The sequence below is a fragment of the Moschus berezovskii genome, chromosome 25 (assembly GCF_049115385.1).
Source record: "Moschus berezovskii isolate FMDL1 chromosome 25, NW_MosBer_1.0, whole genome shotgun sequence".
NCBI lineage: Eukaryota > Metazoa > Chordata > Mammalia > Artiodactyla > Moschidae > Moschus > Moschus berezovskii.
The window spans coordinates 6,375,209-6,395,262 of record NC_142484.1 but is presented as its reverse complement, the minus strand read 5'-3'; the positions used below and the strand labels follow the sequence as shown (position 1 = coordinate 6,395,262).

General features: G+C 52.6%; 1 protein-coding gene and 1 long non-coding RNA gene across 2 annotated transcripts in view; one reads left to right on the top strand and one right to left on the bottom strand.

The window, feature by feature from the left end:
* Positions 1 to 5,769: 5,769 nt before the first annotated feature.
* LOC129548719 (uncharacterized) lies at positions 5,770 to 12,596 on the top strand. The gene is made up of 5 exons (XR_016036326.1): positions 5,770 to 5,917; positions 6,383 to 6,589; positions 9,642 to 9,784; positions 9,882 to 12,151; positions 12,465 to 12,596. It is a non-coding gene; the product is annotated as an uncharacterized LOC129548719 (long non-coding RNA).
* Positions 7,659 to 20,054, bottom strand: part of SPTBN2 (spectrin beta, non-erythrocytic 2) — a 30,658-nt gene continuing 18,262 nt past the window's right edge. Inside the window, exons 19-36 of the mRNA XM_055415436.2 lie at positions 18,087 to 18,350; positions 16,461 to 16,685; positions 16,079 to 16,168; positions 15,299 to 15,559; positions 15,089 to 15,219; positions 14,634 to 14,838; positions 13,704 to 14,078; positions 12,579 to 12,823; positions 12,345 to 12,483; positions 11,826 to 11,910; positions 11,375 to 11,571; positions 10,692 to 10,834; positions 10,527 to 10,602; positions 10,394 to 10,444; positions 9,956 to 10,176; positions 9,301 to 9,474; positions 8,817 to 8,859; positions 7,659 to 8,504 (exon numbers count right to left, since the gene is read on the bottom strand). Coding sequence (XP_055271411.2) covers positions 8,271 to 8,504; positions 8,817 to 8,859; positions 9,301 to 9,474; positions 9,956 to 10,176; positions 10,394 to 10,444; positions 10,527 to 10,602; positions 10,692 to 10,834; positions 11,375 to 11,571; positions 11,826 to 11,910; positions 12,345 to 12,483; positions 12,579 to 12,823; positions 13,704 to 14,078; positions 14,634 to 14,838; positions 15,089 to 15,219; positions 15,299 to 15,559; positions 16,079 to 16,168; positions 16,461 to 16,685; positions 18,087 to 18,350 — 3,159 coding nt within the window. The 3' untranslated portion in view covers positions 7,659 to 8,270. The remainder of the gene's footprint in view (positions 8,505 to 8,816; positions 8,860 to 9,300; positions 9,475 to 9,955; positions 10,177 to 10,393; positions 10,445 to 10,526; positions 10,603 to 10,691; positions 10,835 to 11,374; positions 11,572 to 11,825; positions 11,911 to 12,344; positions 12,484 to 12,578; positions 12,824 to 13,703; positions 14,079 to 14,633; positions 14,839 to 15,088; positions 15,220 to 15,298; positions 15,560 to 16,078; positions 16,169 to 16,460; positions 16,686 to 18,086; positions 18,351 to 20,054) is intronic.

Sequence of the window (20,054 nt, the reverse complement as noted above, 5' to 3'; positions counted from 1 at the left end):
GTTTCAGCTTTAGCATCAGTCCTTCCAATGAACACCCAGGATTGATCTCCTTTAGAATGGACTGGTTGGATCTCCTTGCAGTCCAGGGGACTCTCAAGAGTCTTCTCCAGCACCACAATTCAAAAGCATCAATTCTTCGGCGATCAGCTTTCTTCACAGTCCAACTCTCACATCCATACATGACCACTGGAAAAACCACAGCCTTGACTAGACGGACCTTGGTTGGCAAAGTAATGTCTCTGCTTTTTAATATACTATCTAGGTTGGTCCTAACTTTCCTTCCAAGGAGTAAGTGTCTTTTAATTTCATGGCTGCAATCAGCATCTGCAGTGATTAAGGGGGATTACTCACTGTCACCTTTGGACAAAGAATAGACGTTTATGGAGACTGATGGACTTGGCTTATCTCCAAGTAGAGCATGCCAGGATGTTTGTCCGTGACCATTCCTCCTTGGTATCTTTTCTGATACTATCAGGCACAAACGCTGCATGCCGTCCTCTTCCTCTCCAGCTACTCGGTTACATTTCTATTACTGAATTCTTTGTTTTCCGCCAGTTTCAGAAGAGGCACTGTCCTTCCAATTCTGATAACACTCATGCTTGTCTCCCACCTAATTCTATTTAACCCTCTCCTTCCCTTCGTCTCTTGGTCATTTCTAGTTTCTCTCTACAGTCAGACTTTTAAAACACCAGCGAGGGACCCCTTTGCCCATTTCTGAAATAGTTTTTACTCATCTTTGCTATTAATGTTTTCTAACTTGGGTTTCTTCCCAGTGTTTCAGGATGGATTTTCGCAAACTGTGAACCTGCTGTTGCCCACCTTCATGCCTGTGTTTTGGGTTCTGTCTTCCTCTCTAATTCTGCAAGTTTTCTGAGGTTACCAAAACTAATATCCTTTTAACAGTTTGAGTGAAGTCACTCAGTCGTGTCCGACTCTTTGCGACCCCGTGGACTGTAGCCTACCAGGCTTCTCTGTCCATGGGATTCTCCAGGCAAGAATACTGGAGCGGGTTACCATTTCCTTCTCCAGGGGATCTTCCCAACCCAGGGATCGAACCCGGGTCTCCCACATTGGAGGCAGACGCTTTAACCTCTGAGCCACCAGGGAAGAAAAGGATGGTGAACAAATGAAAAATTTTAGAGGGGTGCAAACTGTTTTTCTCCTGTGTTTTTATACTGTTTCTCCTCATAGCTCTGACCATACCATTCCATCTTCTCCCCCATCTATTTCCCTATTCTTATCTATTCCCTAGTACCTCCCCTTCCTTTTCCCTCATTTTTTGAAAGTGAAAGTCGCTCAGTCGTGTCTGACTCTTTGCAACCCCATGGACTGTACAGTCCATGGAATTCTCCAGGCCAGAATACTGAAGTGGGTAGCCTTTCCCTTCTCCAGGGGATCTTCCCAACCCAGGGATCAAACCCGGGTCTCCTGCATTGCAGTCAGATTCTTTACAGCTGAGCCACAAGGGAAGTCCTCATAAGCCACCATTAAGTGAATTTAGAATGTATTATTTTGTGTTCTTGCAAAATATATATATTTTTAAAATTGAAGTATATTTACCATGTCATGTTAGTTTCTCATGTACAGCAAAGTGATTCAGTTGTACATACATATACTCATTTTCATATTCTTTTCCATCATAGGTTATTACCAGCTATTTATTTATTTGTTGTAGTTGTGGCATGAAGGATCTTTTTAGTTGGGGCATGGAAACGTTTAGTTGCAGCATGTAAGATCTTGTTCCCTGACCCGGAATGGAACCCAGGCCCCCTCATTGGAAGCTCAGAATCTTAATCACTGGACCATCAGGAAAGTCCCTACAAGATACTGAATATAGTCACCTGTGCTATACCTTAGAACCTTGTTGTTTGTTTATTTTATATATAGTAGTTTGCATCTGCTATTCCCAAGCTCCTAATTTTCCCTCCCCTACCTTCCTCTTTGGTAACCATAAGTTTGTTTTCTGTAAGACATGTCTTTTTAATGCACATTTGCTTTTTCCATTACAAAAAATATTTCATTGTTGACATTTTCAAAAAGGCACAAATAGAGAATATTATGAAATCTTCTGGGCCCCTTACTCAGCTTTGACAGTTATCAACATTTGCTCATCTGATTTCGTGCAGCCCCTTTGCTTTGTGTGTGTGCGTTGGGGGCGGGTGGGCTGGAGTTTTTTTAAGGCAAATTCCAGTCATAATGTCGTTTCATCTATAAGGTTTTCGTTCAGTTCAGTTCAGTTCAGTCACTCAGTTGTGTCCGACTCTGCGACCCCATGAATCACATCATGCCAGGCCTCCCTGTCCGTCACCAACTCCCGGAGTTCTCTCAAACTCTTGTCCATCGAGTAGGTGATGCCATCCAGCCATCTCATTAACTGCCTCTAAAAAATCAGCTCTATGCTATGTTAATATCATCTGATATTTGTATTTAAATTTCCACTGGATTGTCCCAAGTATCTGTTTTTACATCTGGTTTCTCCCAATATGGATCTAAACAAAGTCCACCCTTGTTCATTTGGGTAAATTTTATTTGGGTAAATTAATTTATGCAAATATTTATGTAAATTGTGTTGCATAGCTCACTGTTTCTTTCTTTTTTCACTAAGCACTGTGTTGTTCTTGTTGTTTAGTCAGTAAGTCTGACTCTTTTGCAACCCCATGGACTGACTGCAGCCCGCCAGGCAAGAATACTGGAGCAGGTTACCACTTCCTTCTCCAAGGGGATCTTCCCAACCGAGGGACCAAACCCATGTCTCCTTCATTGGCAGGCAGATTCTTTACCACTGAGCCACCAGGGAAGCCCTATGTTATTATGTGGTATCTAACCACTGGTAGTACTCCACAGTGTGCACCCACCATATCTATCTCCCAGCATAGGACACTCAGGTTGCCTCTAACTCCTTATTCTTGTTATAAATAAGCTTGCAGTTGACATCCTTATGTTAATTATGTGTGCCCTAGTAGATTGGTGTGAAAATTTGAGGGGAGGTAGGACTGGGATGGAATTTCTGGGTTGCTGAGTCATAGGGTATACATTAAACTGTTACCAACCAGGGTTCTTGGCCTTCTCCAGTCAATAGAAATTGATCAGAGGCCAGACAAGAAATTCAGGCAAGACTTTACTGGGGCCCCTGTTGCAGCAGGGGGAAGTGAGAACAAACAGGTCCCCTTGCTGGCTTGCTCCCCAAGGGGGCACAAGCTTGTTCTTTATATGGGGTGAGGGTAGGGGTGTGTCCAGGGGTTGGGTTGGAGGGATGGCTTAGGTGTTTTGCCCCCTCCTTAGGTGGTACTGAGTGCAGGGAGCATGCGCAGTATCCTGCTTTTGCTTTTTGCTTCAGGCACTTCAAAAATGGCAGTTGAGTTTTTGGGTCTCTTTGTATCTTTTTGGTCCAGAATTTGCCCAAACTGCGCATGCACACAGTTATTTGTAGTGTCATCTGAGAGATGTGTCCAGGCGCAAGCACTGTGGCACTGCAGCAAAAGGCCCCAGATCCCAGGGCTGCCTCAGCAGCAACGTCAGGTTGTCCTCTGGAAACCAGTCTACCTCCCACCCTAGGGATCCTGCATCGCAGTGTCTCGGCCAGTGTTTGACGTTATCCAGTTTTCTAATTTGTGCCAGGTATAAAATGGTGTATCATTGTTGCTTTAATTTGCATTTCTCTCATTACTAATGATCCTAAACATCTCTTGTTTCTCTTAAGTTTGGGAGGTTTACTCTTCTGTAACTTTCCTGTTTATATCTTTTCCCCATGATTCTTGTCAGGTTACAGTCTCTTTTTTGTTGCTGATTTGCAGGATTTTCTTATCTATTCTAGATATTGGTTTTGAGGCAAGAGGTAGATGTATCTCTCCGTAGTAAAGTGATAGGGGATTCATTTCCTGTGGATTGAAACTCCAAGACAAGGCTAGCAGGACAACTAAGGGAGAAGGCTGGGCCCTGCCCAGACTGCATGTTTCTCATTCTCGAAGTCAGGAGACCTCTATGACCACACACGTGCAGAAAGGCTCCTTGGAGGTCAAAGGGGAGTGATGTAGAAGGCCTTTGAGGTAGAATCCACGGGAGGATCCTGAGATGTACAAAATATGGACTGTGAACCAGGCAAATCAGAATGAATGGCCAAAGGAAACCTCAAAGAATTGCCCCATAAAAGTAATTCAAACTGCCACAAGGATGCAACTCAGCAGCATGCTCTCTGAGTCCACATGTGTGTCCACCTGTCAGTCAGTTCAGTGGCTCAGTTGTGTCCGATTCTTTGTGACTCCATGGACTGCAGCACACCAGGCTTCCCTGTCTGTCACCAACTTACTCAACTTAGGGTTACTTGAGTTATGGAGCTTACTCAAACTTGTGTCCATAGAGTCAGTGATGCCATCCAACCATCTCACCCTCTGTCGTCCTCTTCTCCTCCTGCCTTCAATCTTTCCCAGCATCAGGGTCTTTTCCAATAAGTCAGTTCTTCACCTCAGATGGCCAAGGTATTGGAGCTTCAGCTTCAGCATCAGTCCTACCAATGAATATTCAGAACTGATTTCCTTTAGGATGGACTGGTTGGATCTCCGTGCAGTCCAAGGGACTCTCAAGAGTCTTCTCCAACACCACAGTTGAAAAGGATCAATTCTTTGGCATTCAGCTTTCTTTATAGTCCACTCTCACATCCATACATGACTACTGGAAAAACCATAGCTTTGACTTGACAAATGTCTCTGCTTTTTAATATGCTGTCTAGGTTGGTCATTGGAGAAGGAAATGGCAACCCACTCCACTGTTCTTGTCTGGAGAATCCCAGGGACGGGGGGGCCTGGTAGGCTTCCGTCTGTGGGGTCGCACAGAGTCGGACACGACTGAAGCGACTTAGCAGCAGCAGCAGCAGCAGGTTGGTCATAGCTTTTCTTCCAAGGAGCAAGCGTCTTTTAATTTTATGGCTGCGGTCATCATCTGCAGTGATTTTGGAGCCCAAGAAAATAAAGTCTGTCACTGTTTCCATTGTTTCCCCATCTATTCGCCATGAAGTGATGGGACTGGATACCATGATCTTTGTTTTTTGAATATTGAGTTTTAAGCCAACTTTTTCACTCTCCTCTTTCACTTTAATCAAGAGGCTCTTTAGTTCTTCGCTTTCTACCATGTATTGTACCTCTTTTCCTCCTGATAGAAACACGTTACATTTTTCATTACTTTCTGTCTTTGTGGGAATTCTTTTCTGCAAAGCTGAAGGCCAGGGCCCTTGTCACTGACCATTGGTCTAGTGGCTAGGATTTGGTGCTCTCGACCCAGCCTCAGTCTCTGGCTGGGAACCCAAGCCCCACTCCAAGCTGCTGTAGGCTGAGGTCACCAGAGGTCAGTTTCAAGTATCTTCTCTCATCCCACCAAATTATTAATTTTGTCCATGGAGTCCTTCATTGAACAGAAATCCTTAATTTGTTTATGTGGTTGACAATCAGTTTTTGCCTTAAAGTGTGTGCTTCTGAAGTTCTGTACAGAATGGCCTTTTCTGTCCCCTTGGGTCATAAGTATATTCTCCTACATTTTCTTTATTAACATTAATGATTTTACCTTTTACATTCAGGTCTGTAGCCCATTTAGAGCAGTGCTATCCAAATAGAAATATAATGTGAGAAACATATACAAAATTTTCTAGTAAATACATTTAAGAAACAAAAGGAAACAGTTGAAATTGACTTTAATATTTTTGAGATCCAATATAGCTAAAATATTGCAACGTATCATCAAATACAAATTATTGAGATGTTTTAAATTCTTTTTTCCTTTTCAGTCTTCAAAATCCAGAAAGCATTCTACACTTACAGCACACCTCAGTTGGACTGGCCAGATTTCACATGCTCAGTGGCTGCACGTGACTCGTGCCTGCCGCACTGGTCAGCACAGATCTCGAGTTCGCCCTTTGAAGTGGGGTTAGGTAAGAATGCAAACATTTTCTTCTAAATAATTAATCCATTTTTGTCTGTCCCTATTTCCCCATTGATTCGTGGAGCCTGCATTATTGTATTTTTGTGCTCTAATCTGTCTCATATCCATCACTGCTCCATTCCATTCTCTCATCCTTCCTGGAACTTTCGTCCACTCGTTTCCAAACGTGTCTCTCTTACAAGACTTAACTTCCTTATTTTATGCTTATCCTTTTCTACATCCTGTCCTTAAGGATTCATGGACTCAGGTAGCTTCAGCTACCATATGTATGTAAATGCTCAAACCATGTTTCTATTACATCTCCACTCACAATGTCTGACTGCATTCTGCAGGACTTCTTCACTTGGCTGCCCTGTTTACGAGTTAAAACGCTAATTTCTCCACTGTTTTCTCACCGATACACATTTTTTTCCTTCTAAAATCTCCAATTATTGCTTTCTCTCCCAATGCCCAGGCTTGCCACCAAGGAATGCATCCACCCAGACTCCCTGAGCACCCCACAATGTATGACTTTCTCTTCCTGCAGTGGAGATCTCACAGTTATACCTGGAGAACAAAAGAAGGTGTCGGTGTAGTGCTGCTGTCTGACCACAGATTGTTCCAGTTACGTTATCACATGTCTGCTTTGAAGTACTGAGTCTGCTCTTCTTGAGAGAAAGTGGTAATTATTCTGTGAGCTGTCTGATCTGCTATAGCTCATGTTTGGGAAATTTCTGCGCCTGCGCACACCTGACCCTGTCTTTATCATGGCTGATGGGTCTGCTCAGCTAGGGCCCTTGGCCTACTATGCTAACGATGGGGCCACTTTCCTGGAAAGATCTCTGAGCCCCGAAAACGGTTGTTTGTGTATGGATGGGAAACAATGAAAGAGCAAAGCTTTTCCTATAGAAGGCCACCAAGGCAAATACTATTGCCCTGAAACCTTCAGTGGCCGAGCCAGAGACAAGGCAGAAAGTCATCTACTTTAATACCTCACTGGATCTAGACTACATTTTCCTGTGTGTTTGTTTATGCACTTAGGCTGTGCCTCATGGCTTCCCAGAGTGATACCATTCTACTGGTCAGTGGATTGGGAACCTGATCTCCCTTGATCCCTTATTGGGGTCCTCTCCATTGAGACAGAAGGTGGAGTCGGTAATCACTGCCTGTATGCCCCACTTTCCACTGTCAGGCTGGGCCGTGGCTGATACTAGCTTGTGACAGGGCTCTACTGCCCCCCTTTTTTTTTTTTTTACTATTTACTTATTTGGCTGTGCTAGGTCTTAGCTGTGACACATGGGATATTCAACCTTTGTTGCAGCATATGGGATCTAGTTCCCTGACCAGGGGTCAAGCCCAGGCCCATGCGTGGGGAGCATGGCGTCTTTGCTACTGACCCACTAGGGAAGTCCCCCGCCTTCCATTTTGAAAACAGTTGGGAGAATCATGAGTGAAGAAAGTTGTGCACCACGCAGCAGTCCTTCACTGCCTTCTAACATGAATACTGCTTGTGAACGTCATGGGGAACTTCTCTGGTCTAAAAAGAGGCTTGACATAGGGCAACCCAGCAAAGTGGAGGTCATTACCATGGGGAAATGAGACCATGGTAGGGAGGCTCACAGAATAATGTGGTTCTTGGTGGGCTTGGATGCTGGTGGACACCTGACACACAGGCGATCAGGGCCAGAGGGAAGAACTTGGGCACAGCTAGAGAGGTTTGTGGTCAGGAAATCAAAGACACCCAGAGGCAGTAAGAGAAGCTGAGCTGTTTAATCACCTCCTTGGCCAGACTCAAGGCTGTGGTTGGCCCCAAACAACTCACACTTGGAAGCTGTCGAGAGTTGCTGGAGATGGAGGAGCTGCTTGAGTCAGAGGACGAGGGAGGATGGGAAGGGGCAGCTTCGGTGTTTCTGACCCATCATCTGGCAATCCAGCCCCCAGGTCCTGCTTCCGCTCTGAGAGGTTCCTGGCTGGTCCCCAGGGGCGAGGACTGGATGGTGTGCCCTAGCTGTGGTGGGAGAAGGACCCTGGGCAGGGGAGCCATTCCCCACATGGTAGAGGGTGTGGCGCTGCCTGCGCCCGTGGTGGGGACAGAGGCATAAGGTGGGGGAAAGAAGGGGGGGGGAGGAGTGGAATTGGGGGTTGCCTGGGCCCCACCACCAGTCTAGAATTAAATAGCAGAAAAGAAGGGTTGCCTTTGGGAACACCGACTTGTCCCCAGAGACAGTTCCTGGTGATGGGTTGACCTTGGCAACAGACCCTAGCAGCAGGCAGTTGTCCTGACAAGAGGGTGATCCCTGTCCACGGTTCCTGGCAGTTTCCTGGACAGAGGGAGGGAGCTGGCCTGGGAGTCTCGCCCCCAACTACTTGTTCTTCTTGAAGAAGCTGAAGCGCTTTTCTCGCTCTCGTTCTCTGCCATCCTTGCTGCGGAGCACGACAGGCCCCTCAGCCCCGGCCGGTGACACCGGGGGCATGGTCATGGCGCGGGTCATGCCCCGCGTGGAACTGGGCACTGCTGGCTCTTCAGGCTCTCCGGAGGCGGAGGATGCAGTGGCAATGGCTGCATTCACCACCCTCAGCCATGAGCTCATCTCTGCCTGCAAGGGGCGCGGAAAGAGGTCAGCTTGGAGGCTGCGCTACTGGCGGCTGTGGCTCGCGCTCAGTGGGGAAAGGAAAGAGGAGACAGAGATGCCTGCTCCATCTCTCTGGAGGAAAAGACCCCTTTAAGGGAGGGAACATGTTTTGGTGTGGCCTTCACAAACATCCAGTTGGCACAAAGTGGGTTGTCCAATATCAAAGAAGCAGACACTTCAGGCAAGCAAAACGAGAGCGAGGTGAGGAAATAAACATCTGAAGGTCTCCAAGGCAGCACGGAGGGAAGGGGACACGGGGGGAAGGGGACCGCTCACCTCATCCTTGGCCTGGAACAGATATTCCTTCCCATCTTGTAAGCTGTTGGGAAAGAGAGAAAACTCAGGGCAGAGCTGAGACTCTGACCGGCCAGGCTAAAGAGCCTTAGCACCCAGAGACCAGACGGGAGAACAGGCCCCAGGTGCTCAGAGCCAGCTTGTCTAGACCCTTTCGGCACCCTCTTCTGATTCTCAGCTCTGGGGGTGGGGCCAAAGCAGCTCACATCCGCCCCCGGCCGGCTGGCAGGCACGGGCAGGCCCTCGGAGGCCCCGGAGACAGGGCAGTGCCCGCATTCCTGCCGACAACTCTCCCCTGCAGGATACTGCTCAGCTTGATAGGCCTGCGCCACGGTGCTCCTGCTACCCTGCGTGTGAGCACAACCAGAGCCCCTGCCTCTCCCTCGTTGATGTTTCTGTTCCCAAACGCCTGGCCCAGTGCCCTCGCATCTGTATCACTGGGAGCCTCCCTCCTGTCCATTCCTACCCCAGCTTGAAGACATGTTTGCGCTTTCGATATTCAAAGGCCACGCTGCCCTGGGCCCTGGCCAGGCTGACAGGCACTTCTCCGTGGTACGGCACTCCTGCACTGGCTGCCTTCGCATCCTTGTAAAAGCCAAGGCTCCCGCGCCGCAGGACACAGTACACGTTCTGCCACGACCTGGGGGGCAGTGTGGGGGGGGAATGTGGTGCAGGTGAGGAGGAAACGCAGATGCCTGACTGGCCTTTGAGGGCCCAGCCACCCTGGGAACAGCCTGGTGGTCCCAGGACTCCCAGGGCTACTCCTGTCATTGCTAAGTTGCTTCAGTTGTGTCTGACTCTTTGCAGCCCTATTGACTGTAGCCCACCAGGCTCCTCTGTCCAAGGGGATTCTCCGGGCAAGAATACTGGAGTGGTTTGCCATGCCCTCCTCCAGGGGATCTTCCTGACCCAGGGATCAAACCCACCTCTCATGTCTCCTGCATTGGCAGGTGGGTTCTTTAACACTAAACCCATCTTGTTTATAGTTTCCCGGCCCTCGCCGAGGCCCCACACTGCTCCTGAGTCCTACCCCTTCCCCCAATCTAGGAAGAGGTTCTGGGCAGGCCTGTCCAGAACCAGGAGCTGGAGGGGCCTACGCGCCATGTGGCCAGACCCAGTACCTGTTGGCGGCCTTCTTGCCAAAGGCCTCCATCTCCTGTTTGCGGCACAGCAGCCCCTCCATCTGTTCCTGGGCGGAGAGCTCTGGGCCTCGAGTGGGCAAGGTGGCGACCCGGGCGGACTCGGATGACCTGCTCTGGGGCATTATCGGAGGGGTCGGGCCCCGTGTCCGGGCCTGCTTCTCTCCCCGTGGCCCGTTGGGCTCGTCCCCAGCACCGGACCCCTGTAAAGACAGTGGAGCCTGTGTCACAAAAGGTGAGACAGGAGACACCTGGCTTGAAGGGCGTGAAGCTTGAAGTCCAGGAGCGGGTCTTCCCACCCCCCTGTTTCCTGTGAGTCTCTGCCCTCTCCTGACCCCAGTGTCCCCTCTGCCCGGCTTACACCCCTTTGTGTCCCTTATCTCCTAGTTATCAACACCCACACCCCCAGGAGTAACTCACAGGCTCTTCTGGGAGGCCGCCCTGCTCAAGTCTCTGCTGTTCCATCAGGGGCTGCAAGGACAAGACGCTGCTAAGCAGACGCGAGGAGGGAGGAGCTCAGATTCTGACAGGGTGCTTGGGTGGGAGGACTCACCTGGGGGCCCTCTGCCTCTGTGCAGACGCCATTCACACTGGCTGGCTGCGAGGATGCCGGCAGGCGGGGGCGCGCTCTGGAACAGCAGGGGTGACAGAGAACACTAAGTGGTGGGGTTGCTCTGGCTCAGCCTCCTTTTCCTCCCCCAGGTGTCCCAGCTCTCACCCGTCCCGGGCAGTGGCAGGGGCCATGTGGCTGTCCACCAGGTGCCCTTCGGGCAGACTGGCCGGGGGTTCTGGAGGAGGGGGCAGCTTCCTCCGTTCCTCTTCCTCCCTCTTTCTTTTCCGCTCCTTCTCCTGTTCCTCCAGCTGCCAAGAAATTCTGAGGTCAGAGCATAGAAGGTCCGGGGCGATGTGGAAAGCTGAAGTGTGTCAGCTCTGGTCTAACGAAACAGGAAGGATGGAGAAGAGAATTCCAGAAGAAGGTGGAGATGAGGAGCCATGGGGGAGATGCTGTCTCTTAGCAGGAGCCTGGTAGGCTACAGTTCATGGGGTCGCTACGACTTCACTTTCCCTTTTCACTTTCACACCTTGGAGAAGGAAATTACAACCCACTCCAGTGTTCTTGCCTGGAGAATCCCAGGGACGGGGGAGCCTGATGGGCTGCCGTCTATGGGGTCACACAGAGTTGGACACGACTGAAGTGACTTAGCAGCAGCAGCAGCAGCAACAATACTCAGGGAAAATGATGGCTCCCGGAGGTGAGGTGACCACAGGGTACCTTTGGCTCACATCTAGGAGAGCCTGGAGCAATGGGAAGAGGAGAAATGTCCCCTTCAAGCAGGAGAGTGTGTGGGGCCTGGGGCAGAGGGAGGGGGCTGGTGTTCCTGGGGTCCTGGTTGCCCTCACCGCCGTGAGCTTCTCCAGCGCACTGAACCGCTCCTCCCAGGCCACCGCGGACTTCTGGAAGGCCTCGTGCCGCTTGATGAGGCTCTCAACTTCATCGACCGTGCAGCCCAGCTCAGCACTTCGCACCAGCGGTTCCTGACTACACAGCCAAGCCTCCGCCACACCTGCGTCTCTTCCAAACACCAGCACCTCCAAAACTGCAGGGTGGCGGAGAGGTGGCAAGTCAGAGTGGGCAATGGCAGGGCACTACGGCCACAGCAGCTTTGGGAACAGGGACACCGAGAAGGACACTGCCCCAGGGCAGGAGCTCAGGGCAGAGCCTGGGGCAGGGGTCTTGGATTCCACGCCCAGGATGCCTGGTCTCACCTACTCTGGAAACTACAGGATACAAGACCCCCCAGGGCGCCCCTCAGGGCCTGGAGCCCTCAGCTGGTTTTCTACAGTGGCTCACCGAGCTGCAGCCAGTCCATCTTCTCCTGCCACTTGTCAGCTGTCTCTTGGCGCCGTGCCTGGAGCTGAGACAGCTTCTCTGAGATCTGGGGAGGCAGAGATGTGAATTAGCACTCAGTGGGGACTTTCCAGGGCCTCTGGGGATCTTACTGATGGTATCTTTTTTTTAACTGTTTGTGTTGGGGTATAGCTGATGAATGGTGTTGTGACAGTTTCAGGTGAACAGCGAAGGGACTCAGCCATATATACACGTGTATCCATTCTCCCCGCAACCCCCACCCATCCAGGCCACCACACAACATTGACCAGAATTCCATGTGCTTGAAAGTAAGTCCTCACTAGTGGTTTTTTTATTTCAAGAGGCAGACAGAAAAATAAAATGGGGAAATCCCTGAACAACCCTGAGGGGATGGTGAAAGGTTTCAGCACAGAAAGAATGAGAAGAAGCAGGAAGATTCTGAGAACCCAGCATTCAGGCCTCCCCGGTGAGGGTGACTGGCTCTGCCCAGGCCTCACCCACCTCCTCTGCTGCGTAGTGGCTCCTGGCCAGCAGCCCCTGCCCCATGTCGACACAGGAGGAGAAGCGGTCGGCCCTGGCCTCAATCTCGGCCTTGATGCCTTGGTGGTTCTTGATGACCAGGTCTGCGGAAGACACGTCCCTGGGGGCACAGAGACCACATCACCCGCTGCCCACCACCCTCTCCCAGCCATGAACCCGTAGCCCCTGGAGGCCACCAGGCACTGTGGGTCTCACCGGGGCCGCTCCTGGGCGTCCATCTGCAGGTTCACCCCATCCATCCACAGCATCAGCTCCCGGACGGCCTTGAAGAAGCGGAACTTGTCCGTGGTGTCCAGCAGCAGCTGGCGGCGGGCAGCAGAGCTCCCCTGAAGCTGTGCCCAGGCCTCGGCCACGGCCTGCATGTGGCGGCCGATCTCCTCGGCCTTGTCACCAGCGTAGGCCTTCTGGAGCCGGTGGCCGTCGTCCTGCACCTGCTGGGCCTGCAGGGGCCCGGGTCAAAGTTAAGGCGAGCTGGGAGACTCCGAGGGGCTGCAGCCTCCCTTGGTCCTGGCCTCTGCTCTTCACCTCCTGCCCAGTTCACCAGCTGGGGAAGCAGGGGGAGGAGTGGGGTGGGGTGAGGGGGCCACTGGGAAAGATGAGGGCTGGTACTCAGAGTCAGCCCTGTCAAACGCTGCCCTGTGGAGTCCTACTGAGGGGCCCGGGCTTAGCCTGGGGGTCAACGCTTTAGAAGGGCCACTAGCTGGTTGAGCTTTCAGAAGCCTGTCCAGCATGTGGAGGACCTCAGGGATTGCTAGGAGATTTTCAGCCTGAAGAAGGGACTTCGGTGCAGGGTGGGGGGCCCTCCTGGGTTTAAATGGCTGGAGGAAGGATCTATGCTTATTTTTTGTAGGGCTAATGCCTGAGTGGGAGCAACAGATGGATTTTAGTACAAAGGGAAGAATCTTCTAGCTCCTGGAACCACTTGAAAATGTCATGGGGCTGGACTTCCCTGGTGGTTAAGAATCCACCTGCCAATGCAGGGGACCTGGGTTCCACCCCTGGTCCGGAAAGATCCCACATCCCATGCACTGCAACGAAGAGCAGCCCCCATTTGCCACAACTAGAGAAAGCCCACACGCAGCGACAAAGACCCAGTGCAGCCAAAAATAAAAATAAAAAAAAAGAAAATGTCACAGACCCTCAAACAGCCTTGTCATTCTGGGTGTGGACACGGTGGCTAGATGTCCCCTGGCCAGAGGAAGCATTCTAAGCGCATCCCTACATGGCCCTGCAGGGCATGCCCACCCTCCAGTCCCTCCCCCGCATTCCCCACCAAGTGTCCTCCAAGACACCGTCGCCCCACCCACGCTTGGGTCAGACCTGGGCGCTGAGGGCCTGGATGTCATGCTCGAAGGCACAGTGTCGGCGCTGCAGGGCCTCGGCGGCGTTGAGGTCCCGGCCGGTCCCGTCGGGAAGCTGCTGCTGCTTGTGCTGCACGCGCGCCAGGGCTTGGCGCGCCCCGTGCAGGAAGCGCTGCAGCTCGTGTGCGGCCGCCAGCACCTGGCCCCGTGTGTCCAGCAGCTCCAGCAGGTCAGCCCAGGCCTCGTTGAGGCTGTCCTTCCACTCGGCCACCGTGGCCCGGGCGGCGTGGCCCCCGGCGATGAGCCCGTTGGCCAGCGCGTTGGCGCCGTCCACACGCTCCTGGCCGATGGTGCTCGTGTCCCGTGAGAACTCGCGGAATTTGTCCCGGAGCATCTGGTGGAGGAAGCCGTTGCCCAGACAACGCTGTGAGGCTGGAGAGTGTGGTACCTACCTCGGGGGTGGCAGGGGGCAAGTCCTTTCACACTGAGAACCCACTTCTCGCCCTGGGCCGCTTCAGCAGGGCCAAGTTGGTGAGCAAAAGCAACTGGTTCCCACTGACCCTGCCTTTGACAGACACCCCCAGCCTCCAGCCCCCAGTAAAGGGGTGCTTGGAACCTTTAGTCTTCCAACAAGGATACCCTAAGTACGGTCTATACTTCTGCACCAGTGAGGGTCCAAACCCCCAAACCACGGAGAGGAACCTCACGCTCCCTATACTGCTGAGTCCTGTTGGAAACGAGTGACTGGTCACTCTCCTTTTGCCCACGTCTACATGCAGCCCTGCCTCCTCCTCTCTGCACAATTCTTTGAACAAAATACCTCGAAACTCAACGAACAGCGTCTGCATCCCCTGTTCTTCCGCCCCTGCCCCTTGGGGCTCCACCCAGGATGAGGCGCTAGTCCTCTCCCCAGAAGCCCACGTGTGGCCGCCATCCTCCCCACACTCACGGTCACGTGCTCATAGTCCTGGCCCAGCTCGTGCGAGGCGGCCACCACCTCGCGCTCCTGGATCCACTGCTCCAGGTCGTCCAGCTCGCGGCGCAGCTGGCATAGCCGGAGGTGCTCCTGCAGACGCTCCCGCCGCTCGCCCGCCAGCTCCTTCAGGCCGGCGTACAGCTTGTCCACCTGGGCTTGGCGGATCGACAGCCGGGTGCTGCAGGGCGTGGAGAGGACGCACCGCTCTGACCCCTGGCCTAGCCCGTGGAGCCCTGGCCCTCTTGGCCCCCCAACGACTTGTCACATCTCTGCTTCCCCAGCTTTCTAGATGGTTCTGTGCACACACAGGTCAGAAGGCTCTGCAGTCTCCTGGCCTTCCTGAACCTAGCTGCCCCCTCCCCTTCTCCACATTCCACCCCGCCACCCCAGCTCCTGGTACTGGCCCCCTTGCTGCCTGCTGTACTTGCCTCTCTGGATGCTCGTGGTCAATCATGTCTTGGCTGCTGGCTGCCAGCTGGTGGATGGTCTGGGCATAGTCGGCCAGGGCTTGTTCCAATACCTGATGCTTCTTCACCTCCGCCTGGGCGCTCAGCTCATCCTGGGGAAGGGGACAGGGGCAGCAGGGGGTAAGGGTCGGGGGAGGAAAGATGCAGCCTGAGCTCTGCCCCGGCTCTCACCTTGGCCTTCTCCTGGCCCATCATGTGTAACTCCTGCTCGCCCATCCAGGCCTCGGCCTCCGCGGCATCGCGGTAGAACTGCTGGGCCCGCAGGGCCTCCTCCAGTCGCTTCCCTCGCAGCTCCAGTTCATGGCCCAGGCGCTTCCACATTTCCTGGAGCTCCGCCAGCTCTGGGCCTGCTGCCGCCGTGCCCAGAGTGCGCTGCCGCTCCGTCAGGTCCGCGATCCGGGGCTCGTGGCCCTGGATCTCCTTCTGCAGCGTCTGTCCGCAGCAACAGAGGAGATGCTGAAAGGCTTGCTGAGGGAACCCCCTCACCCTACGCTTACTCCTCACAAGCCCCGCTTCACACTTCTGCTTCTCGTCCTCCTTGAGTCCTCTTCACTTCCCCTCTTTTCTGGACCAAGGATGTGACGAAGGTGCCCCTTCAATACACAGGATCTACTACTAGGGGAACCCACCCTCCTGAGGAGAGGAAAGGGGACCCACTGAAGTCTCGGATTATGCCCAGCATCAGGGGCAGCCAGGGAAACCTCAGGTCTCAAGAAGACAAACTTTCGGGACTTTCCTGGTGGTCCAGTGGCTAAGCCTCAGTTCTCCTAATGCAGGGCGCCTGGATTCAATCCCTGGTCGGGAACTAGATCCCACACGCTGCAACTAAGCGTTAAAAGATCCCTTGTGCCGTAACTAAGACCCTGGTGCAGTAAAAACGGCAACAACAGCAACTTTCAAGTCTGGGGAGGCTCCCGGGACCCCTTCTTTTGCCTTTAGGCTCTGCCTCACCTGGTTCTTCTTCATGAGGAGCTGGACACTGGGCAGGTCCTTGCCGTGTTCCATGGAGCTAGCCATGGGGAGCCGCTCCGTCACCCACAACTAGATGAGAAACGGGGGTCCACTGAGGTCCGGAGGGCAAAGTAAGAGCCAGGGGTTGGCTGGGAAGGAGTTCCCGGTGGAAGGTTTCCCAGGGCTCTGGTTCTGGGGGCAAGGGGCCTAGAGGGTATCTCTGGGTGTTGCTAGAAGGTTGACTTCCAATGCCCAAGGGAAGAGACAACAAAGCCCTGCTGGCATCCACCCCCAGCACCCAGGAAGGAGACAAGAGAGCCAAAGGCAGGGGGCTATTTACCCCGATGGAGACTCAACCCTGTCCCAGGTCCCGGAGACTCACAATCTCATCCTCCACGTCCCGGTGGAACTGGTGCTGCTCGCGGGAGGCCTGCAGGCGCCGGCAGCGCTCCTCCATGGGCTGGCACAGGGCCCTGAACTTCTCTTCCACTGCTCTCGAGGTCCTTTCTACCTCCCCTGCACCCTGGTCTTCCTGGGCCAGCGCTTTTGCCTGTGCCTGGATTGCCTCCACCTCCTTCTCTCGCACAGCCATCTCCCTTTCCAGCATCTGCCGACCAGAAGAGGAAGCAGATGTTAGCACCGTGCTTCCACCTTCAAAGTCAGCGGAGACACTACTCTACATCAAGCTGATCATGAATTCTTATCCGTACAGCTCAACCTAGGGAGAGTATCTCTTCCTGGCCTACATCAATGGATCTCAAAATTCAATACATCTAGGAATCTGGGGGGTGTGATATCTGTGCCAGTAATCAATTTATGGTCTCTTGGTCTCCAATCCATCTCAGTTTCAAGCACACCTTTGCCCATTTTGAGTCTTGGAACCTGAGCCTGTAAAGATTTTTCCTTGGTCAGCTGGTGCAATACTAGAACTTGTCCATAGAGGGCGCCAGAGGGACATCACTATGCAAAGGTGAGGCATGGGCTTCTATTTCTGGTTCCAGCCTGTTTTTCTTCTAGCTCCTGTAGCATGAAGTATAGGAGACCTGGTGGCTCTTACCCTACAGCAAGTTTTGCTGGCATCCCAGTGCCATGCCGTCCAGCCTTGGCCTGCCAGCTTCAGACCTCTCTGGTTTGTGATACCCCAGCAAATTTCTATGCCATCCAACAGGACTGTGCCTTCTCCAACAAGGTCTGAAACAGCCTTGGGGTAGGGGGAGGGCATCTCAGTCCCTCCTGGGGACCCCTTCCCCAGTCCTAGGGACACAGCTCTTCCCTACGTTTGCTATTCCTGTATTCATTAGAGCAGGGGTCAGCAAACCCTGCCCCCTGCCTGTTTTTGTAAATAAAGTTTTATTGGCACATACCACACTATACTTTTACACATCACCTGTGGCTGCTTTTACCCTACAAGGACAGAGTTGAACAGTTACGACAGAGACTGTTGTTGTTCAATCACTAAGTCGTGTCTGGCTCTTTGCAGCCCCATGGACTGCTGCACACCAGACTTCCCTGTCCTTCACCATCTCCAGGGTTTGCTTAAGTTCATGTCCACTGAATCGGTGATGCCATCTAACCGTCTCATCTGACAGAGACTGTATGACCCTCAAAACTCAAAATACTGGATTTGTTTGGATTTTTCCACAACATCTTAGAGAAAACGGGGCGAACATTTTGGCCAACCCAATATCATTTGGCCATTTACAGAAAAGTTTTTTTCTGACCCTTGCTTTGGAGTTCTTTTTACCCCATTGGGAGGTAACCACCTTTTATTAATTAAGAGTTCTTTCCCCTAAAATTTTCTTGTTCAAGTTAGAGTTTGCTGTCCGCTCCCAACTTTACTCTGACTGACACACATTCCTAGAGATTCCAACACTGGTGACCCATGGAAATTGCTTTGAGAGATGCCAGTAAAGATGTTGTCTGTGAGGCCTGGGAATGGCCTCGTGAATCTCAAGAGACTCCCATCTCTTTTGCCGTTCACCAGCCCCACCAGAGGCCCGCGGTGTACCTGCTGCTTCTTGAGCAGGATATTGACGCTGGTGAGGTCCTTGCCATAGTCGTCCGAGTGCAGCTGGGCCTGCAGGCTCTCCAGCCAGCTCTCCAGGGCGGAGCAGCTCTGGGCAAACAGCTCAGCTCGGTTGGCGTCAAAGAGGCTGCGGGCTTTGGCCTGGGTGGTGGTCTCCAGCTCGTCCCAGCGCCGGTGCACGTCCTCCAGCTTCTCCCGCACCAGAGCTTTCAGTTCCGGCTTTTCCAGAGTCAGCTCCCGCCCTTCCTGGGTGCGTGACAAAGAAGCGGTCAGTGTCAGAATTAGACGCCACTGAACTTCACAGGCCAATAGCAGAACGAGATCCAAAGGACAGCAGAGACCTGAAGTGAGGGCAACCACGCCAAGTTCTCGGGTGTTCTGCAAGCTTCCTACACTTCCCTACCCTCACTGCTGAGTAAACCCTCCCGCCTTCTTCAAGGTCAGCCCTGGTCTTGGTTCAGAGGCCCCTGCACTCTCTCCTCACTGTGGTTTCCAGCGGCACACTGCACATGGTCACGTATCACTGGCCATCATTTCATGCTTCTCAGCTCATCACCCTTCGAGTGAGTCCCACCTGCTTTCCCCACTCCCACCCTTTCTGCTTGGGGACTTTGGTTTCTGGGAAGGTGAGGGCAGCATGGTGTGGTCTGCATGCCAGGCGGCCTGGATGTGCCAAGGAGCTACTGCCCCCAAAAGTGGCCCTCAACCAGTGACAGGAAATTGGTGGATGAATACCGGGTGTGCTTGCTTTGGCTGGGATAATTGATGTCTGTTCCACACGGTCTCCCAGGTGTCCCATGAGGACTGAGCGTCAGGTGCCCCCTGGGGTCACTGGCATGGTAGTGGACCCTTCGCTGACTGCCTTCCCTTCTCCACCTCGTCTCCCCACCCCCTACTGGCTTCCCTGGATCAGTCACCTCCCATGGAAGTGGCTTGCGCTGGAAGCCTTGCTACTAGGTGAACAGAACCTAGACACTGCCTTCGGGCTGTTTTCCATATGCTGCCAGGATGAAGAGCGCCAGAGCCAGGCTCACCTGGGTAACTTCACAAACCCTCAGCATAACGCTGCTGTGCACAGTCCTTCTGTGTGGTGGTCGGGGTTTTCCATGTTCCAGCCCACTTCTACCTCCATAGCCCCTTCTCACATGCTGCGCTCCTGCCAGAAGGACTTGCATTCCTGCCCCCATACAGGCACCCCGCGTCCACACCCCTGGTTTCCGGTTTCTCTACCAAGAAACACCTTTCCCCCAACATCTCTGCCTGTACAAATTCTACTCATCCTTCATGAACTTCCCTGCAGGTTCCTGCTTCTAGGATTCCCACATCTCTCTCCTTAGCTTTTTGGGCTCTCTCTGATTACATTCCTTATGTTCTGCTTTGGGTTGAATTTAGCAGTTTATGTACACGTCTCAGATCCTGGCTCCAGCGTCATTCCTTGAGGGTGGAGCATGCAGTGGAATCACTCTTGTCCCCCATCCAGTGGCTAACACCAGGGCTTGCACCAAGTAAATATTTGCTGAGCAAATGAAGAAACTAGATCCACAGTGGTCTCTTCCTCTTCCCAACCGTCATACCCTTGAGGGAAAGAAAGTGTCTTTTTATGTACCTTGCAGTACCCAGCAGAGCGCTGAGCACACAGGATGTTGTCCAGGAATACTCGCTGAGTAGAAATTAAGTTTTACCTGTGCTCAGCTCTTGAGGAAGAGCTGGGTGTGGAGACCAAGAGCCAGGAAAGCAAGACTGTAAAGCACAGTTGACAAACTGTGGCACAAGGGCCAAATCTGGCCCACCACCTGTTTTTATAAATAAAGTTTTATTGGAACTCAGCTGTGCTCATTCATCTGTGTATTCTCTTTGGCTCCTTTGTGACACTGGCAGAGTCGAGTAGTTGCAGCAGAAACTGTGACCCACACAAACTAAAATATTTACCGCCTGCCCCTTTCACAGAAG